Source organism: Haliotis asinina, chromosome 2 (assembly GCF_037392515.1).
Source record: "Haliotis asinina isolate JCU_RB_2024 chromosome 2, JCU_Hal_asi_v2, whole genome shotgun sequence".
NCBI lineage: Eukaryota > Metazoa > Mollusca > Gastropoda > Lepetellida > Haliotidae > Haliotis > Haliotis asinina.
In genome coordinates, this window is record NC_090281.1 from 76,090,410 (window position 1) to 76,112,772 (window position 22,363).

At 42.3% G+C, this 22,363-nt stretch overlaps 1 protein-coding gene across 1 annotated transcript in view; it reads right to left on the reverse strand.

Moving 5' to 3' along the window:
• The window catches only part of LOC137274339 (guanylate cyclase soluble subunit beta-1-like), a 55,507-nt gene that overhangs the window by 16,590 nt on the left and 16,554 nt on the right, over positions 1-22,363 (reverse strand). The window contains exons 3-4 of the mRNA XM_067807486.1: positions 2,993-3,093; positions 1,548-2,529 (exon numbers count right to left, since the gene is read on the reverse strand). Coding sequence (XP_067663587.1) covers positions 1,548-2,529; positions 2,993-3,093 — 1,083 coding nt within the window. The remainder of the gene's footprint in view (positions 1-1,547; positions 2,530-2,992; positions 3,094-22,363) is intronic.

The window sequence follows — 22,363 nt, forward strand, 5'->3', positions numbered from 1 at the left end:
ATGTCTCAGTGCCTAAAAGTATTAAAGTTTAAGACCTTTTGTGGCGATTTAAGACTCCAGGGTCGGCATACAGGCGTCATGAAGTTATATGGATAGACAATACTGGTTAAAGTGTTTTACAGCGAGTTTTACGCCGCTTTTACCAATATTCCAGATATATCACGGCGGGTGAACCAGAAATGCGCTGTAAACTTTGTACCCATGTAGGGGATAGAAACAGGGTCTCTAGCATGACGTGAGCGAACGCTTAGCCACTAACCTACCCCACCGTAATAGTGAGTGAGTTTTAGCAGTATTCTAGCAATATCACGGCCGGAGACACCTGAAATGGTATCCATATGGGGAATCGAACCCGGATCTTCGACGTAACGAGCGACCGATTTAACCACTGAGCTACTCCAGGGGTTGTCCAGTGATATATTCTATACTCCTATGGTTCCTGTTACCAGATACCAGAGTTTGCCAATGACCAGGATCCTCCCTCGTCCAAACTGAGCATCTCTTTCAACAAGTGAGTACAATCTCACAGATCATCTCGAAACGCAAACTCCATCAATGAAATAGCATTGCTTTGAAGATTAATTAATTCTAGTTGATTCAAGTTCTCTCGACGCGATGTTACCTCAAGTCATTCTGAGCTCAAAGCGGATTAGACGGGAGTGGTCTAAACACAGAAATGCGATAGACGCCCATTGAAAGCCAAAGTTTACTATTGATACCGGCGGCTATCAAAGGCCTAGCGACAGGAATATCATTACCATAGAGCAAAGATGATCACTTAATTAGAGAATTGCGTGACCTTAATGTATTGCGACAGGAACCTTTACTCAGACACCGAGACCATTAGAGACAGTTAGAGAAGAGGGCCGCGTATCTGGACCTTCACAGGCCCCAGGGTAGTGCATCGCTTCTAAAGATAACAGGGTAGCATTTTTTCATTTATTCTTTTGATTGAGTATTAAAAAACTTTAAGTTAAACAAACAAAGATGGAGGTGATACGAAAAAAAGGCGCATCCATGACGATTATTTGACATGAAATAGAGACAAGCAAACACTTGCAAAATATATATCAGAGTATCGTTCTGGTATCTGTCGGTTTGCAGAGCAGTATTAGGTTTGCGGAATTAAGAATGTATTCGTAAGTCTTTGTAAACTGCATTTGCATTTCCATGCAAACACAAGCGTAGCGTAATTGAAAGGATCTTGATTATCGTATAGGATCTTTGCCTGTCGTATGAAAAGTCCTATCGAATTCTTCGTGTTTCGTTGGTAGTTTCCGTCAGTTCATGCATATTCCGGTGAGTAGGGTTTTACGACATATTACCTTACACCAAAGTCGTATCTCGGCTGAGACAGAGATTGTGCTGGGTTTTACACCGCTTTCAGCAATATTCCAGCAATATCACGGTAGGGTACACAGAAATGAGCTTCACACACTGTACACATGTTGGGAAAAACCCTGGTCTTTGGCATAACAACAAACGCTTTAAGGACTAGGTTATCGCACAGAAACTAATTGAAGTGAATGGTAAATGCTGTGACCAACCTGTCAGTCTTCTTCTTCTCATCTTCCAAGTCTCTGTAAGTCTGCTGCAGCTGCTCCGTAAGGACCTCCAACTTCTGTGTCAGCTTGTACTCAGCCTCGAAGTGTTCAGACAACAGCACCAAGTCGCGAGTAGCATCGTGGAGGGGTATATCGCTCAGATACAGGCCACGTCGGTTCAAGTCGTCGAGATTCATGACACTTGGGGAGCACAAGAACAGGATACAGTCAGTCTCTCTCACGTAGACCATCTCGCCCTTCAGACGCATCCGGGAGTTCTCATCCACCTGGTTGTCCATGCTTGGCAAATCCAGGACACCCTGCTTCGTCCTCAGGACGTATACAGTGTTGATGTGAGATACAATGTTCGCATAGGACAGATCCATGTGTGGTCGGATCATGTCAAAGAGATCTGGTAGTTTGCAGGTTTTGCTTGCCATCTGAGGGATAACCCGAGCGATTGAAGAACCGACCTGCTTGATGACAAGGTTCTTGTCGTACACTATATGAAAAGGGAACGCCCGACAAAATGTTGCGGGGCTTATTTTCGAATCTGTTGACAAAGTCTTTTGATGTTCTAGATCCAACTTTGCGTTCCTTCCCTGGTTGTTTTTCTCTACGATGGTGAACTGGACGTGGTCAATGCCGTTGTCTTTGCTTTTGTAAACGTTAACATCTACATCGGAGGCGTGAATCCTCTTTGCCACCGTCTTGACAATTCCTATAACTATATGTTCCAGACCTTCTCTCTCGGAGTAGTAATGTAAGACAGTAGCTCCATCTCCTTCCCGTTCAGTGCACCGGAAGGATGGAGCGCGCATGCCCGGATAGATGGTTGCAAGATGATCATGCAAAGCATCTAAATTCTGAAGAAAGTCTCTGGTAGTGGAGCCCAACACTTTAAGAATCTTGTCATATCCGGATTCTTCACAATACTGGAAGAACATGCCTCCAAATGCCTCAAGAATATCAGCTGCTGGTAGTTCTGTAAGACAAACAAACATTCTGATATCAGATTGTACATCAACCATTCCAAATACTCCTTAATCACAGTGGACCGCTAATAAAATTCTATACACGTGTCAGAAACAAATTTATGAAAGGTTTCTAATGCCCTTGAATTACAAGTGGAGATTTTTAACTATATGACAACAAAACCTCAGGGAACAATATAGATGATGACAGACCAGCAAATCCAAGTAGACAAGGGAGGCAACTCGGGACTTCAGATACCTTTCCAAATCAACAATCAGAATCGAGGCCTAGTATGCTACCTGTCATTTATTCCCCATATCGGGGAGAAACATGACAGCTTAATTCAATAATGTAGCACCGAGGTCACGAAGATGCAGCCCAAGGACTGACATTACAAACTGCACTTACTCTGGATGCTAGGCCAGTCACACTAAGTTTATACCGCTGTCAGTTATATCGTTACTGTCACTCACCCAACACCTTAGACGCCGCTCCGACTAGGTCGTACGATATACCGTCGTCGTACACGTGTCGGACAAGGAAGTGACCTTCCATCTCCAGTAAAGCCTCTCGCCTGGAAGAAAAATGCAGTGTTTTATACTGTACACTAACAGTGAGAGTAAAATTGGTTCGAGACTGGCATCTTCATTTCTTGGGATTTGTTTCAGACTTTAAGATAGAAGATTCTTCCACTTCAATGCATCAATATTTTCTCAAGGAGTCGAAAACAGTTTCTAAATACATCCATATAGTCAAGAGTTGCTCTTAACAACAACTCGAGACAATTACTCTCCAGAGATTACGTGAACAAATTATTGTCGCCAGTCCTAATCAAATTGGCTGGTCGGTCTCTAAATAAATATGTCAATGTATTTCTAGGTGGAAATGACCTATATTGCAATTTTATAATAGCTGGAATATGTTCACGGTGCCTGAGTTTGACGTAGTTAGTAGTTGGTCGTTAATGTAGAAGGAGCGACCACAGAGGCCCCAGGGTAAAACGACTCACAATTAACTAAGCCATTGACCATCTCTACCTGTTTGACCTCGTCTTCCTGACTTCACCAAGAGAAAATAGTGATAAGACAATTGATGTGTTATTCATAAGGCCAGCGCTTTAGCTGCAAGGTAGTTGTATAATTACTCTGAACTTCATCCTTTCGAGTCCCTAGAATACATGTATTTGTCTAAACGACACAGACCATTAATGACACATCACATACCAGTACCCGTGAAGATCCGGGTAAGAAATGATCTTCATTAGACCATGCTCGTCGTAAGAGGAGACTAACGAGATCGGGTGGTCAGTCTTCATATCCCAATTGCATAGATCGATGTTCACTCTGTTATCACTCCATTGTGTAGTCTAGACTTGATTATTTACGTCGACCGCCAAACAGCTGGAATATTGCTAAGTGCGGCGTAACACTCACTCACACACACCAGCACTCTCCATTGGCAACAGGGGATAAAATGTGTGCTTCGAGTGAATGAGCTAGGACCTAAACCGCTTTCTCAAACAAGTGTACGATATGTAGCGTGTCAGCTCAGAGTTGGGACCGAGACCGAGTTTCTGTTTATCGTGAATGTAAAAAGAATTCCAGACACATAAGGGCTTTTAATTTCGAAGTGGGTGGTAAACTGGAATGCATGTCTACAGACCTGTAATGTATCTATAAACTCATGCCAACACATCGCCATCACGACCATACAGGTTATTTCCGGATGCAAAATGCAGAGCACAGTGAGCATCCGATACAAATACTATATGAAGACACATATAATTAACTTGCCATTCTTCGGGAGAAAATGTATGAACTTTGGAGACATTACCAACTAATCAAGTGTAAAGTATGCTAGCACACTGAACTAAACGCTATGTACTGCACTGCAAGATGTGTCCTGTTCTTGTACTGCTTTGGGTGGAGTCCGGCATTCGCAGTGTTGGGTACATAAGCTCCAGCACGGAGGTCAGCGATCTAACCCTCTCAGTCAAAGGGGTTTCCACCAGAACAAAACCGCAAGAATAATGGCACATGTTGCATTTTCCAAAAAGGCATCACTTTCTACGATGTTCATCTTCATATGAATCTCCTCGATCAATAGTACCATTTCCTAAATTACAGCAACACTTCCACCGGAAGATTGGTCGAGCTGACCTAAATAAATCCTCATTTTCCATACGATTTTGTTTTCATTAATTTTCCACTAATCTCACGTCTGTGAGCTATGGCATGTGGAGACGTTTGCTACTACACTTCCGGTGGCGCATGCTCAATGATCATAAGAACAGATCGGAACGAGTCTGGTGGTGCTGCATAGCTCGGCTTAGTCTACCAAGACGCCAACTCTCCCCTGACCATGGTGAGGATTGCTGACCCGATTCAGACGCCACAGCCATTTGTCTCAGGCAGATTAGTGCCAGAACACTAAGTCAAATTTCGTGCAAGATGGGTAAGCAGTCAATAAACAGCTGGAAATGGAGCTTTCTTTGATTTAAAAGGCTAATTCCGCATGGCTGCTCCTGCGGTGCCAAGACCCATATCTCCCTTCCTCTCGACCAGCGTTAAACTCTCAATGAATATCGGACCAGTTTGTGTCAGAATGTCACTCTTATTTTGTCTTCACACGAACAGCAGTAAATGGATCTGTTATTATTGACGTTATGGCTGCATTACCTCTGGCATACAGTCAAGCTATCAGTTCTTAGCCTAATGATAGTTCGGTGGGAGACCATAGCGGTTAAAGCGTTCGTTCGTCGCGCGGAAGAACCGGGTTCGATACCCCAAATGGGAACAATGTGTGACGACCATTTCTGGTGTCCCATGCCGTGATGTTGCAGGAATAATGGTAAAACCATACTCATTCACTATCCTCATAAGACGTACAATACACTTAAATACCACTTTTAAGAATGTATAGTTTACACCGCCTTCAGCAACACTCTAGCAATATCACGACAATAGACACAAGAAATTCGGTATTATACGATATATCCATGTTGGGAATCAGCTTCAGCTTGTCGAGCGAACTGTTTAACCACTAGGCTATTCAACCATCCTGAATCAAAATAGAAATACGTTACTGCAATACGTCTAATAGGTACAGGATTCTTGTCGACGTCCGGCGACTACCATTGACCTGCACGTGAAAATATACTGAACGGCAAAAAGAAACGCATGTGCCGAAAAAAATGAAATCCCACAAAAGTAAGCGTTCATGTTTATGCCTTCTATTTTAAAAAATGACCAAAATGCAGTTGCGTTTCGTTTGCTGTTCAGCATATGAGGCAGAAGGTGATGACTTTCTTAAACATGGGATAAACATGGGACAATGGGATATGGCTGCACATATAGCTATTCATACATCGCTATAATGAGTAAGAAACACCTGACATCATGGTAAGAGCCTTCAAAAGGAATATCACAGGAAACATCTGAGTCATTCTGACAGCAAGACAGATCAAGATGTCATCTTAACGGTCACCCAAACAATGTTCATTTAAGTCCCATGGAGTAGCATATCAACATGGGTCGAATCACAGCACCTAATTACTACCATCAATCCTGCATTACATCGGAGTGTCCCTCTGGCACGTCTTCAACATGTTCAGTGGAATCGTTGGGTCTTGGGAAGCAACGCAAAGGGAAACCTTGTTTTGATATGTGTGGAGATTTGTCATGCACAGTCCTAACATTATCATTCACCAGTTACACTATCGGCTTTCCACTATCGTCCGAATAACTTAGGGAGGTGGGACAAGGACCAATGACGGCTCACGAGCATTGGACAAATATAGCCGGGCTAAAGGTGATAACCCAGCTGAGTCTAGTTTTACGACATAGTCTGCAATATTCCATCTAAATGGCGGCGGTCTGTAAATAATCGAGTCTGGACCAGATAATCCAGTGATCAAACGCAGGAGCATCAATCTGCGCAATAGGGAACCGATGACATGTACTGAGCAAGTCAGAGAGTCTGATCTCCTGATCCCGTTAATTGCCTCCTAGGAAAAGCTGAGTCGCCTTTTGTGGCAAGCAAGGGTTGCTATTCTGCCCGGATGAAAACCCAGCTGAACATTGATATCCACGTAGGACACAGTCAACCAACTACAAGCCACGGTCAAGAAGCAAGTCAAAGGAGGTATTTATTCTATGGAACTAGTATACAGTTGTGCATGTATTCCCCAGCTGTAGCCCCGAGTCGACCCGTCATTCCTACGTCCCAGGCAGGGAAACATCAACTGTCTTATTTCAAGGTCCACAGCGGGGACGGAAAGTGCCTTTCTGCCCTCAGACACCCACCCCTATGGACTCGGGAGACGCTTCCTTCCTGGTACGAGCATTCCGCTGCTTGCATTCGCCAGCTGTAGCCACACAACCCACAAAAAACCTGGACCACTCTCCTAACACTTCATGTTAAGTGACCTCCACAGCGACCAGGCCAGGAAGTATCCATATGGACAGCTGTAGTAATCAGCTTAGGAAGCAGATCTTTGCACCCTGGGGAATGCCTTGGGCAAACATCCACAACACGGGCAACAAGATACGACCTGTCGGCCCTCCACATGGATACTGTCGTGTTCTTGGATTAATCAACCGACCATGATAGTGCTGCTTGACCATCTGGATCAGGAAGCCGAGTTTCATTAATGTAAACAGTTTATACGAGCATAATGTGCTCTGATGGCGACTCTGTCTTCTCAGCACGTCTCAATATATTGTGGCTTAACCATGGCAAATCACATAAAGAAGACTTCTGGAGACAGCCCACGCTTACGGATGTTTATCAAGGCCCCGTTAATACTGCGTGTGTACAAGCCACGTGGCAGAATTATTTACACTGTGCCCCGGGTCACATCACAGTTCTACAAATGGCCAACGTGCCATCTCGGGAGGGTTTAATGAATGCCAGTTCTTCTGGTTTGGAGTTTAAAAACACGATGAAGACCAGGTTGATATATATTAGTTGGATGCGCTCATCATTTCGAGAAAATGTTGGTGTCATCCCTAAGCGATAGTGATTTATACTCAACATCATGAACATCGATCTACACATTTGGGAACTGATGACATGCGTCGACCAAGTCAGCGTGCCTGACCATCCAATCCCGTCAGTCGCCTCTTACGACAAGCGTGTGTTACTGAAGATCAATTCTTACCCGGATCTTCACGGGTGGGCTACGATCAAAATTAGATGATAATACAATCGCGACAGAAGGCGGTTTCAGTCGAATGACAATAACACTGTCGAGTATCGCTATTCCTTACGCAGCAAAATAACCTCTGACCTTCCTTAAGGTAATACTGCACTGTTGATTTGTGCTCACACTGTCCATCACTATCTCCACACCACACCTCTATCTTGATCTCCTTCACAAAATACTATTTATAACAATATCCATAAGAACCGTATATTTAGTCCAATTTGTATGTAATAGCCATGAAGCCAATGTAACAAATGTTGCCGAGTGGAAGACATGTTTGTTTAGGAGCTACAGCCAAAAAAACTGACGAAATGTAATTAAAAGCACATGGGAATACAGCTCGCCACGTTCCCAAAATGTGATTACCGAGTTTCGGTAGCTGTGCGCGAGAAGGGGTCACACCGGTAAATGGAATTTGCCCGGTGAACGTGCATCACCAGCATGTCGCTAATTAAAGAAATTCGGAAACATGTAAAGACAAACTACGTAAAAAGGGGAGCTCGGTCAACGTGTTTGGTCGCATTTTAACTCATTTCAGAATCTGCTAATGTGTACTTCCCATGAAAGTGCAGGTTTGTTAGTTTCACAGATTTTGTAGGTGAGCGAGTTTAGTTTTACGCCGTTTCATCAACATTTCAGCAACATCACGGCGTGGGGGAGCAGTAAATGGGCTTCACATAGCGTGCCTATGTGGGGATTCGAACCCGGGTTTATGGCGTGACAAATGAACCACTGAGATAACCCCTATGAGACACCAGGAACGTGAGGTGGCCAAGTGGGTAACGCTGGTGACGCAGAGACTGCGGGTTCTACTCCCCACATGGTACAAGGTGTGAAGCCCATTTCTGGTGTCCCCCGCAGTAATACTGCTATATTATTGGTATAAGGCGCTGTAAAACTAAACTCATCAGTACACACACGTATATATGACCACACAAATTGACTGCTATTCGTCTGCACCTTCAGACGAATGTAAATGTCTACTGGCAAGCACCAAGATTCTAATTGAGCATAACGACCACATGTGAATGAGTGAGTTTAGTTTCACGCTGCACTCAGCAATATTCCAGCTATATGGCGGAGGTCTCTAAATAATCGTGTCTGGACAAGACAATCCAGTAGCCAACATGATCATCGATCTGAGCAACTGGGAACCGATGACATGTGTCAACCAGTCAGCGAGCCTGACCACCCCATCCCGTTAGTCGCCTCTTACGATAAGCATAGTCGCTTTTCACGGCAAGCATGGGTTACTGAAGGCCTATTCTAAACGACCATTGTTTTATCATGGCAACAAACTCGCCAACATGGCCACCCACCTTGTAATCATCCATAAACCCCATATCTCTGTCTTATCATTCCTGATTATATATAAGTAGAACCAGACGGGTGTTCTGCCATACCAACTCACTGCTAAGCCATCATCAAAATAAGAATATATATATGTTCACTTTGGTGTGTTCATTATTTTTCAGCTGAGTTTGAAGAAAGATATGGGTTGCTGAAAGATGTCAGATCTAAAAGACATATAAGCTCCATTTTACATTTTACTCATCTCTGGAAATATCCCGGTGTTTCGGCGTAACGAACTTATGCTTTGCCTGCTGGACAAATCCACTGCGTCAGTTATTTATTATACTTTTACGCCTTTCCTAGCAATATTCTAGAGAGGTCACGGCGGGGGACTCCATAAATGGTCTTCACACAATGTACCCACGTGGGGAATCGAACCCGGGTCATTGGTGTGATGAGCGAACTCTATAACCACTACGCTACCCCACCGCCGTTGAGGATGCCCGCTGCGACTGACGTACTCAGCCGATAGAGGTCAACAGTGTGGGAAGAGAAAACTGCTCCTCGGGTGAACTTCAGACCAAATCAGCATTTCAATAGTCTGTCCCACACACACACACACACCCACACACACACACCCACCCACCCACACACACACACACACACACACACACACACACACACACACCCACACACACACACACACACACACACAGAGAGAGAGTTTATTACATAATCATTTTAATCGTACACAATCAATATGACACTATCAAAAATCCTTAAATAAATAGACAGGAAGAATAGTTTACACACAATGAACTTCTCAAATACTTACTTATTCAAACTTCTTCCAAAGATAACCTTTGCCTGTTTGAGAGCAATCATTGGGGCACACTAGTATTATTTTGGTTGTTGAAAAACATCGTTTCATTTCAAACAGGATGCCTTCTGAACATCAGACAGTACAGAAATATATTGCCTGCTATAAATTGTTATTGTCCCGCTATGTCTATGCAGACGCTAATCTTCACTTCTTTTATTCTAAGCACGTATGCTTCTAAAAAGCTTCTATGGCCTCTACTTCCACTATTTTCATTTTATTCTGTTTCTGGTTGAGGAGTTCCTCTTCAGTCCGATACATACTTCCTTTTCATGAACTGAATCAAAGAATCGGTACACGATAAAGCGACCTTTATGTCATCGTCTAGCATGAAATACGCAGCAAAGAAATCTTAAAGATCCCAAAGTGGAATCAAAAGAATTGTGTAAATTGGCTTTCTACGTGTGTCGATGCTAGGCGAGGACGTACGTCTAACGGAATCTGCATTGGAATGGTCTTGCGTTATGTAACCACATCACCGCGCTGTCTGTTTGAGCAGATTTATCATTCCGACTAATTCTGATCGGTTCGTGCCTTTTCTAGGACGCACAGGCTTAGCTCTCTGTCAAACGTTCATTTAAAAGAAGATTAGAATCGAGTACTTTTGACCCTTGCTTTGCTATGTGTCATACACAGATTTTTTTCTCGGCACGTAATTTCAGGGAACTATGGACATTGTCTCCACAAAGACATTCGGTTATTGTATTGCCAGAAGATCAAGAAATAAATATCGCCGGTGAAATTTACCGTTTGGCTCTCGATGTGAACGACAGTACAAACTGTACTTGATTAGCCAAAATGTCCCTGGATGTAATTAAAATCATGTCTTGGTCCGCTTCGATGGCAATATCTGCCTCAAAGACTTCACTCCGTTGTGGTCAATGGACGCCAGGGTGATCAGCGCTTTGCCAATAATCAGTATGCAATAATCGTGCCGTTAATATCCACAATAATTGAGATATTATGCGAACTGTATTGACTCTCATCGAACCCAGCGCCATGGACGTTAGTCAATATCCCCACTATCGATGGTTGGGACTTGATTTTGATAGCGGCGATCCCTGATACTGTGTCAAGATGTTGCCCCCATCGTGAAGAACGCGAAGACGCTTCGGTTCGAATAATGACACGTCTAATTTTCGGTAAACATTCAGATGGAACCAAGAACATGTAGTTCGGTTCACGCAATCAATAAAAGGTCACGAGCATATTAAATTCGGTCTTTGTTCTCGTTTTCACTGGTTCTTTGGGAACACATTAACCGCGTTTACATGCGTGTCGTGTCCTTGACGATGGATATGCACTTCAAAAAGCCATATCCTTGAAGTTCTATTCCACGTTGCCTTGGTATACATGTGGTTATCACAATATCGCGTGCTTGGATATAGTTTAACATTTCCCGTATCAAGCTCTCTTGCCAAGAAAGGGATTCAGTCTGAAATTAGCTCGGTACATGAAACATTAAACTGTATACAGCCACGAGGCAGATTGACAGTAGCCTGTATTTTAAGGTAACAATGAAACGGCCAGTATGGGGAATATTCATTATCAGTGCATGCAGTTCTAGGCATAACATAATCTTACTATGCTCCACTCACAACACAAGACCAGAACATGTATACTGAACGGAAAAAGAAACGCAACTTTTGAAAAAAATGAAATCTTATAAAAGTCAGAATTCATGTTTATATCCTCTGTCGTAAACCTTGACCAAAAAATAAAATAAAAAAATAACCAAACAAACGAACAAAAAAACAAAAACAAAACAAAACAAAAAAAACAACAGGCGCGTTACTCCTGCTCTTCAGTATATATATATGTAAATCATCAGATAGTCTTTCTTTTTTTATTCCAGCAACAGACTCCCTATATCTGACTGAATCAACGTATTTGACGCCACAACAGATCTTATCTTCAGACAAGGCCTTGTATTCGACCTAGTCCCTACATCGGATTTTGGCATGACATAATCCAAAACTTTTAGACAACAAAGTATCATTTAACCAATCAATAAAACCTTTCCTCTGTTTCCTTTCTCAATTTCAGATTTTTTATTCACCATTCACTCCTCTCACAATGATCGCGTAATTGACGTATCTAATTCCTTTCCCTTACATTTAATACATTATTTCTGAACGTGTCGTTACTGACATCGTCAGTGCGTGAAATAAGTTTTCAGAAAGAAAAAATAATAGTGAGAAGAAAATAAACATCAGAAGTAGTCACTCTAATGGCCATAATGGACAGGTATCGTTAACAAGCACGTGGAAATAACATCCGTAATTAGCCGCATTATTTTGTTAAAAAGACGAAATATGAAACGGATAATCAACTGAACGTAAAACGATAGACAATATCATTGATCAAAAATATCAATTTCCTTTACCTTCCGATGATGGGAGTGTTTATTCGAATGTAGACTAAAGCATTGTAATGAGAACGGATTCCACGACATGGGGTAAAAGCAGTATGTGATGAATCAAATACGGTCCTCTGGGTTTATTATCGGCCTCTTGGCGAAGCAAGAAAACTGCGGACAGCAAATAACGATCCGATCAGACGGCGGGCACATTATGCCTAATAATCAATTTCCTTCCAACAATAATGTCGGCGTTTATTTTTAACTACGTTTTTCAAAAACAGTCAAACTTGCGAAAACTTTGCCTGCTATTTCCATCAAGTGATAAAGTTTCCACCAATGAAATATCTCTCCAACGGTGATGAACGTGTTTCGGTCTACAAATAGAAATGCAATAAAAACTGAATGAGCGAAGACAAACAATTTGAAAATACCAGTTTATGACTTAACGTGTTCTCGTGGCTGCGCACGCAGGTGACGGCATGTTGGTATTAAAGAATCCCTCATGATTATCGGGGAAATTTACTATCTGTATCAAGTTTTTATGTGTTGTTGCGGATATCTATGTCAGTAAACAATGAATTTAACAAAAACGGCAACAACGGACAGTACCGTTCCTTAACGAAAACTTGAATGAATATTTGTGTCTTTGCTGTTTGTTTGCATCCATCAATTTTCTATCTGTACGAGGGCTGTCCTTAAACAATATGCATTGATCTATGCGAGTGGGATTCGATGATGTTTGTTTACCAACTCAGTCAGCCGGACCACACGATCCAGTAGTCGCCTCTTACGAGTGAGTGAGTGACTTTTACGTCGCCTTTAGCAATAGATCGGCTGTATCGCGACGAGGGACATCAAAATTCAAACATTGCACCCACGCCTCTCAGGACACGCAGGGGTTGCTATAAAGGTCAATTCAATCCTGGATTACCACGGGTCCACATAGATGAATGAACGTCGCCGTATCCCCATTGAGTAGGTGGTGGCTTCGCTAATAAATGGTGTCTACGACTAAGACACCTCGAAAAAATTACACGACTAACACACCCTTTACAGCATTTCACTACTAAAGCGCTTCCTGACATAGCCAACGACTAAAACAAGTGATCTTTCTTTTTCAACCAATAAAACCCCTTATTATGAAATAACAACACACTCCCATTTCTTTTGCAAAAATGAGACTCCATAGATATACCAAGAGATCAACATCAGCCCACTGATATGTATCACGAAACAGACACACACAGCTCACGACTACCAACCATACTGCCATTTAGATGCGACCAACTGTTATCCGTTAAATTCAGAAAGATATCTGAAAGGTATATATCTTTTAACAAATTGGCTCCTTAGGCACGGCCCTAAACAACAACAAAAATGAAAATTTTCTCCTGTTTTTTTTCTTTATGGAAACCTGGACTAAGCACACCCATCCCCTAAACCTCCGTTTCCTAAATATGTAATGAGCTGGGCAAACACTCCGATCAACAATGGTGTTTTCTAAGACAATGAACAGGAGACAATACTTGATAGATGGTAGTGATTCTAATGTTTCCCTTTTATTGACATACATTCCCTAGACAGCAAATGTTCTAGGACGTAGTTCATAACCTTGGCGGGGATGTCCCCGAAACGTACCTAAACCGAAACTGCCGGACATGGTGAGCAGCCCACACGTGTGTGTGTTCATCGTATGTGAAGCTGGGTAAATAAGGCCAAAATGTCCCCCAAAAGAGGTTGTTGTTGAACTGTTGTCTGGAAAAACATTATTTCGTATTGTTCGTCTGAATATGACTCTTCATGCGCACTTGTGATGACCCTTATTCTCGAAACGTTCGTAGCCCTAAGAATTCTTAAAATGTTGATCGATGCTATTCTGTTAAGAATTGGCTCAAGAGGTTCGCAGCACAAACAAAGTTTCGAGAATATCTAGTCAAGAACTCTAAGTCTTCCACAATCAAATAACCTTGATATGTAGGCTGGAGCAATATCTCTCGATCTACTACTGGATATATTTCATGGCCAGCATACCCCCAAATCAACCCATCCCAACCCCTAAGGACTCTGATCTATGCAACAACTTACATATGCACCTCACGACTAACATACATGCTGATGTGTCTCACCAATTTAATAGAATAACATAATCCCCAACATAACTCACGTCCAAAACATCTCCTGGTTTGTTTAATGCCCCCATTGGTATATTTCATGACTAAATGATCCCTGATAAGCTTACAAGGTCCGTATCTCCTGTTAACACACCCTAAACATATTTTAACGACTAAAATGTTCCCAGACGACCACTCAGCTTTGTCTGTTTTACGACGTGGATATACCATGATATATTTCACAAGTATATTCCCCGACACGGCACACGTCGATCACACCTCCTGGTCCGTTTAACGACTCATGCACCCAAAGATATATGTTACGTCGATCACACCCCCTGATCCGTTTAACGACTCGCGTACCCGAAGATATATGTTACGACTGACATCCCTATTGTCTATTTATTGGTCCTGGGTGAGCGAGTTGGGATTTACGCTGCTTTTAGATATATTCCAGCAATATCACGGCGGGGGACACCAGAAATGGGCTTCACACAATATACTCATGTTGGGAAATCGAGCCCTGGTCTTTGGTCTCGGTGTGACGTGCGAACGCTTTGGGGCTACCCTACCATATTTTAATTGGTTACTCATCGCACTGATTATTACAACAGTGCATGATATGCCACTAACCCTCGAGAATATGAAATGACTGGTCCGTTGTAAATGGTCTGATGTTATATGGGTGCTTGAAACCACAACAGCACCCATCCGATTATAATATCGCCTGTGATGTGTCACCCATTCTGACCATCCTCTATCTAATCCCTTAGTAAGGCCGACCCGTAAAGATCCGTGCTTGAATTGATCTTCAGCAACCCATGCTCGTCGTAAGAGGCGACTCACGGGATCGGGGGATCAGACTCGACTTGGTTAACACGTGTCATCGTATCCCAAATGCGTTGAAAGATGTTCATGCTGTTGATCACTGGACTGTCAGGTCTAGACTAGATTCTTTACAGACCGTCGCCAAATAGCTGGAATATTGCTGAGTGCGTAAAACAACAAAGCAAACCAAACCTCAGTTTTGACCCACTGCCTGTCCGTGTTTTACCGCCGAATGCGGCGTAAAACTAACATCACTCGCCCTAGTGCCACCCATCACACCCATCAAGTGAAGATCTCCAACAGTACGTATGTCTCACCTACCATACGCCCCGAGTACGTTATGAAAGCCCGAAATAGTCTGACTGCTTACACTGTTGTTAATGTATAGCTAATCAGGTGTCGAAGTTGGATTAGTGATAACACATATAACTATAACATATAATGCCCTGTACATGTGACCTATCGGCTCAAAAGGAGCATTTCATAACTGACCCTATGTTTGAGAGTGAAGGTGGCCAAGCCTTTCCCCTGAGAGATAATACGCGTTATGCATGATTAATATTTTCTGTATAGAATGTGGATAAGGCCACATGAGTAGGCAAATATTTTCTTTACCTAAAGCTTTAACAAATGCGATCGCAGGCCCTGCAGTGTCAAGTATACAAGGCCTCCTGCAGAGACACCAAGAGAGCATGAATCACCCTGCCGGGTGTTCCGTTTGTATGACAGACATACGAGAGCTTCTCACTAACCAGAATAACATCTACAAAATACGCGCCAACTTGGGCTTGACATGTGAAAGAAAATTCAGCCAAGAAAACCGTCCTCGCCTACTACACTGTCAAACGTGGCAGTAAATTCCGCAACATACAGTTCAAAAGCTGAAATGAGTTTGGCGTTGAGCTTCTGTTTTGAAAAAAAACAACCCGACTTGTTCTTGTCTCGTTCCTCTGTTAAAATGCCATCTACCTGTATGGTGTTGTTAATTATGAAGTCCATCAACACTTGGCAATGCTTATGAAACGTCGACATATCTGCCCACCGTGCCCAATGACAATGTTCGCCTTATACAACTGGTATGGGTTGACAGGTGAACACTCGATCATATTTTTGTTTTGTTAATTGTACCACATCGTACCCAGCAACTGTTCAGCCATATGGCAAATTGTACAAAGCGGAATGTGGACCAGACAATCTAGTGACTGAGATCGTGAAATAATCTACGTAACTTGGGTACGATAACATGCATGAATCATTTCATAGACCCTGACCACTCGATCCCGTTGCTATCCTCTTAAATGCGTGTAACCAATAAGTACAGGTAGCTGACGAGAAAAACAACCCGGATCGTTTTCGGTGTACACTGAAGACTGACAGTTTATTTGAAGCGGGCACATATTTAAGCACATATACTGAAGGAAACAAACAAGGGAACACCACCTCATGGCAATAGTCTTTTATTCTCAGATTTCCTCCCACAACGCTATTTAAACTATTTGATGAAAACTAGAAAATATTTTAGAAAGGCTTGAATTTTCAAGTGTCCGTTTTTCAGTTTCTCCCAGTATATACATTGCCCAAATCAACTGCCATTTAAGTCATCTGATGATGATAGGTTAGTCGTGTTTTACAGCGAAACAACTGTCTCCGTCCTTATCAGAGGATTTTAAACCACAACAGCCTTTCATGTGATTTATTTAACGAATGTCAGTAGGATCTGCTTTGTACAAATATGTAGAATAGTGCGCGATATAAACCAGGACACAAATATTCACTTCAAGCTGTCGTATGCCAAAGTGATAGATAGAATCCAAATAAACAAGCACACACAAATACATGTATATGCTTGCCACGCCGTCAAGGGGCAGCACTAAGCTCCATACTTACATAAGCACAATCTGCTGATTCATCCGGAACACTCAAAATATCGGCCATAAGTGAGCAAAGGTCTGGTTTACAGATATCTGAATACCACCCCTTACGTGCTTGACATTCATATTTAATGTTAAACATGGCAAAGTGAAAACGGAAAGGCATTCCTTATGTTTAGGTAGACACAAATTAGAAGCTCTCGACGATTCCTCGTTATAAGGGCGACCCGAAGTGAAACATGGTTCGTTTTGCATCATGACATTTTAGCATTGATTAATAAATCGATAGGTTCGTGTGAAGGTGCGCTATAAAATGTGAAAAAATATGAAACAGAAAACATATCTTTAATGATTCCTGTTCAGTTGTTGTGTTCACAATCCAAACTGGGTGTTAAATGCCGCTATGGCTAATAGATTGGTAACATGTGTCATTTTTGACGTTTGCATCACTTAAAAACGCAAGAGCATCTGCAGATGTAACAAAGAGTGAGAGGTAATGTCCCACAGGGAACACCGGAAATGTGCTTCTTTTGGCAGAGGTAGCTCATGGATGTGGAAGGTGTTCTGTCGCTTTTAGTCACACTGTGAACCAGGTACTCTGGAGTGACGCTTTACCCCCTTGGGTGCGGCACCTCCAAACACAAATAGTTAGGTCTGTATAGGCTCATACTGGCTCGTCTGGGTGACGGAAACCTGCATAATGAATTGCAGCACCATATTCGATCGGTTCTCTCCTGAAATATATTTTTCCCGTCGTACTTTATGTACTTATAGCTGTTCGTAAGAGGCCCCGTGGTCGTGCAACATATACTTTGAAGGCAGTTATGTTATTTCCGTAAGTACTTATCTATAGAATCAGCACATTGCACTCGTGAGATTGAATGATTGGCCGAATTGATACTTTACAAGTGTTTCCAGAGCAAAGATATTCAACAATACCTTCAAATGAACACCCAAACAAGGACCACATCAAAAGTTTTTCTGGACTAAAAGACACGATCGTAAAGTATTGAAAACACGTAAAAGGTCCCATTCGACTACACTGGACAACAGGTGATATAACACGGTCTATCGACCCCAAGGGATATAAACATATCTGGACAGGTGCAGACGTTCTGTAGACATCTTCTCCTTTCAAATTGTCCCCGGATCAATGACCAGAATTTTCTTCTTCTCGGACGAAGATCGCACACAACACCTCTACCATTTCTGCAATACGAACTAGCTCAGCGAGGATTTAATTGGCTTTTCCACCTGTACTGCCAGTCTCGTTCAAAGGCGCGAGATGCGATACTAATAGAAGTCCACGTCTTTGATTGGACAGAACAGATACTGTATCGACATAATGGTCTCGCCATGCCTGCTGCAGGCGTTCCTAGTCGACTGAAAACAATTAGTGTGACTGAAAAAACACACATCCGACCATCATCGATAGTAGGGACAATGATAAGAAGCTTCGCTAATGTACGATCGTTATTTGTAGATTTTAAAGGAACTAATGTGTAAACACTCAAAAATGCTGACATTACTCAGCTACATTAGTCTGTTGAACCGAGGATTGATATGATTTGTGTTGGGAAAATGTGTCAAAACGTTTTTAGGATTTGAGAGGACATCGAACTAACCAAAACCGAAGGACATTGTTGTGCCTTGCTCTTCATTCCGTCAGTCGATGCATCAAACAGGCTGGGACTGTCTTGTAATAAACAACATATGTTCAGTATCACAAATCTATGTCGGCAAATAGGGTCCAATTAAGCTCTGAAGTGAATCAGCGTTATAAAAATAATTCCCGTATATATCGCTTGGATTTCATCTGTCTAGTTGCTCAAAGGACACTCCGAATCTGACTATAACAAGTGTTTGCCACTAACATAGCAATGTCCCCTGCCGCTAAAGAAGAATGAAATGTTTAAACCATATTCACTACTCTCTTTACTTTTTGCTTACACACAATATGACTGGTGTCTGGATAATCACCCAGTGAGGTTGTCGACAAAATTGAAGAGATTGGTTTCAATGTTTTCTGGAATACTACGTTACCGTAAATTCGAAAAGTTGACAAAGTGTTGTGGTCATATCGAAAATAACATCAAGGTCACCCAAATTCAGGTCAATGTATGATGTCACCAAATTTGAAGACAAAGCGTACAACAGTTCGGGAGATATCGCGTTAGCAAAGAGTTTGAAAAGCGTGCAAAGTGTCGTGGTGACCTTGAAAATAAGGCCTGGTGTCTGTGTAATCCCTTAATGTAGGTTGTCACCACATTTGAAGACATTGGGAACAACACTTCATAAGATATAGCGTTGACCAGAAACGGGACGTCTATACGTATTTAGGTACGTACCATGGCAATTACCCCGGAAAACCCCCACTTACGACAAGCATGAAGACCGACCATAACAGTAATCTTCGTGGGCACATCCTTTAGGTGAAACAAGGTAAATATAATAAATACATTACACGACACTAGTTCACAAAGTGCTTGATGCATATGCATCCCTTCGTCATAAAATATTCAGTTGAACCCAAGTTATAGCCTGGAAACCAATACTGCATGTTATTTATGCCTCAAATGAGCAGCCAAGGAAACGCAAACATTCCGGGGTTTTAAATTTTTGTTAGAAAAAGCAAACGCCAAACGACAACTAGTATAGCATCTGTTTGGCGCATATGTAAAGTTCTAAAACAAATATTAACCGGTTTCCGAGAAATGATCCGTAGGCAAATCCGGACCGAGACACGAACAAGCGGATGGAAGGACAGTGATCACTGTCCTAGACTCAGTTTGCCGTTGGAGTAACCGAATTTTACACCGCACTCAGCAGTATTTCAGCTATATGGCGGCAGTCTCTAAATAACCGAGTCTGAACCAGAGTACCCAGTGATCATCAGCATGAGCATCGATCTGCGCAATCGGGAACAGATGGCATGTGTCAACCACGTCTACGACCATAACCACCCGATCCCATTCGTCGGCTCTTACGACAAGCATAGTCGCCTTTTGTGACAAGCGTGGGTTTCTCACGGCCTATTCTACCCCGGATCTTCACTGACCAGTTTGCCGAAGGAGATAAAATGGTGGTTTCGTGTCTTACTAAAACAACTGTAATGGATCATGCCTAACATTTCAGTAACACTAACAGTAAATACCGCTATTTTGTTTCCCTTCGTCCAAGGGAAATTACTTGTGAGGTAGTATGTAAAACAAAGCTCAATCGCCTATAATGAGCGCTGGATTGACGTCTCAGTAAAACCGCTTATAATGATCGACCACTATAAAATGGATGCAAAGGGTTAAATAAGCGGTTGAAGTTTTACTAAAATGAACCAGAATCATCCATGCAAGTAAAGCCTGCAACACGAACTCTTAGTAATGCCCAAATGTATCTTGAACAGGATTTCCCGAGGTGTCCCCCCACCCCCGTGATATCACTGTGATAATGCTAAAAGCGAAGAAAAATCTCCCACTCACAACTCACATACATTAAATATAATACGGTAGCAGGAGCTCTTGAGCATAACGTTTTCCTCAAAAGGAAAGCCATACTCAGGTAAACACAGCAGTCTTATGTGACAGTTCGGGATTCAAGTTACCAAAGATTACCTCGTTTAGCGCATATGTCAGCTTATTTTACTGAAATATTGCACGTGTTTGTTTATGAAACACAAACAAACTCGAACGATGGAAAGGTACGGAGGTGTGGGAAACACCTGACAAAACAATAGGTGATACTTTGCATGCCTATGTACTTTTTACGTCACTGAAATTTACTGTCTAGATAAAGCATCGCATGTAAAGAGGCATTCTGAAGTGAACCTTTTGCAGAGATAAAAGAATCTGACTGGAACCTCAGACGTTGTTATCAATAAACTGTATCAGGTTGATGAGCAAGAAAATAACGGTGTGTCTTGATCGCTTCCTTGAGTTTAATTTCAAGAGTATTCTCTATCTTTTCTGAATAGACATTAAGTTACAACACATATAGAACGATCTTACCTCCTGTATATTGCATGTTTAGCTTTTGCTGATCAAGGAATGTTAGTTAAGACGGTGCTGGTAATACGTTCGTGTCAAGGACAAACATGGATGGATGTCAAGTTCTGGTGTTTTTATGAACACGAAGTTTTGGAGCATATTTTTACTGCTTACTCATGTGGTTGAAAAGACTGGTGAACAGGTTGCCAGACATATCTCCATGTGAAACAAACAACAGAGGTAGGACCATAGCAAGGGAAGCCAATTATTGGTAAGGGTAATGAAGCCATGGCTTAATCCAGGCATCAGTGCCCTTCGTGTCGTTTGAATAAACGGGAAGGGATATCAGGATGTTTCACGTTTTATCAAATACTCACACAAATGTTCTTTTATAGGTGTTACATGTACATGATGTTTCCTTTCACTGCGCTGTTTCACTGGATCGGCCAAATATTACAAATTCACACAACACAAGCTAATGTGCATACCCTGAGTGCCAAGGTTGGTAGAACGGGGGATGGGTCACATCCCAAGGAGCACGATTCCAATGATGTGCAACTTTGAAAAGCTCGTGTAAAATACTGACAGGTCACGGGTCATAACTGTGATCTTGTGTGTTGTTTTACTCCGCATTCAGCACTATTACAGCTATATGGTGGCGGTCTGAAAACAGTCGAGTCCGGAACTGAGAACAGCATGAGCATCAATCTATGCACTTGTGATACGATGACGTGTCAAGTTGAGTGTCAACTAAGTCAGCGAGCCAGACCACTCAATCTCGTCAGTCGCCCCTCACGGCAAGCATGGATTACTGAAGATCAGTTCGAAACCGGATAATCAAGGCACGTCATATTAGAGTGAGGTTTTGGATTTGCACCAACGGATCACGAAAAGCTTACTTATTACAAAGCGACAAATGAACACCCAGCTATGATGCCCTAAAATAGCGGGTACCCGTGACGTACTGGGGAGACCAGGAACTGGTCCGATGATAGGACTATTTAGGGATATTACAATCCTCTACTACAATCAAGGAGGATTTGCTAAATTCTCCCGTCAATTTCTGAAGCTACAAAGTAATCTCTCTCCTTTTAATCCCTATAACAATAGCATAGGATGACTGTTTCCTTGAGAGGTACTCAGAAGGGACGTTCATGGCAGATGCCAAATTCGTTGTCAACCCTCATCTAGTCTTCATGCAATGAGGCATGAATGCAAGTCCCAGTTTAGTTAGGTCCTCATCGTGATCAATCCAATTTGACTCTCTTCCTCTTATCAGAACCTTCTCGAGCCCAGCGGGAAGGTGTGGTGAA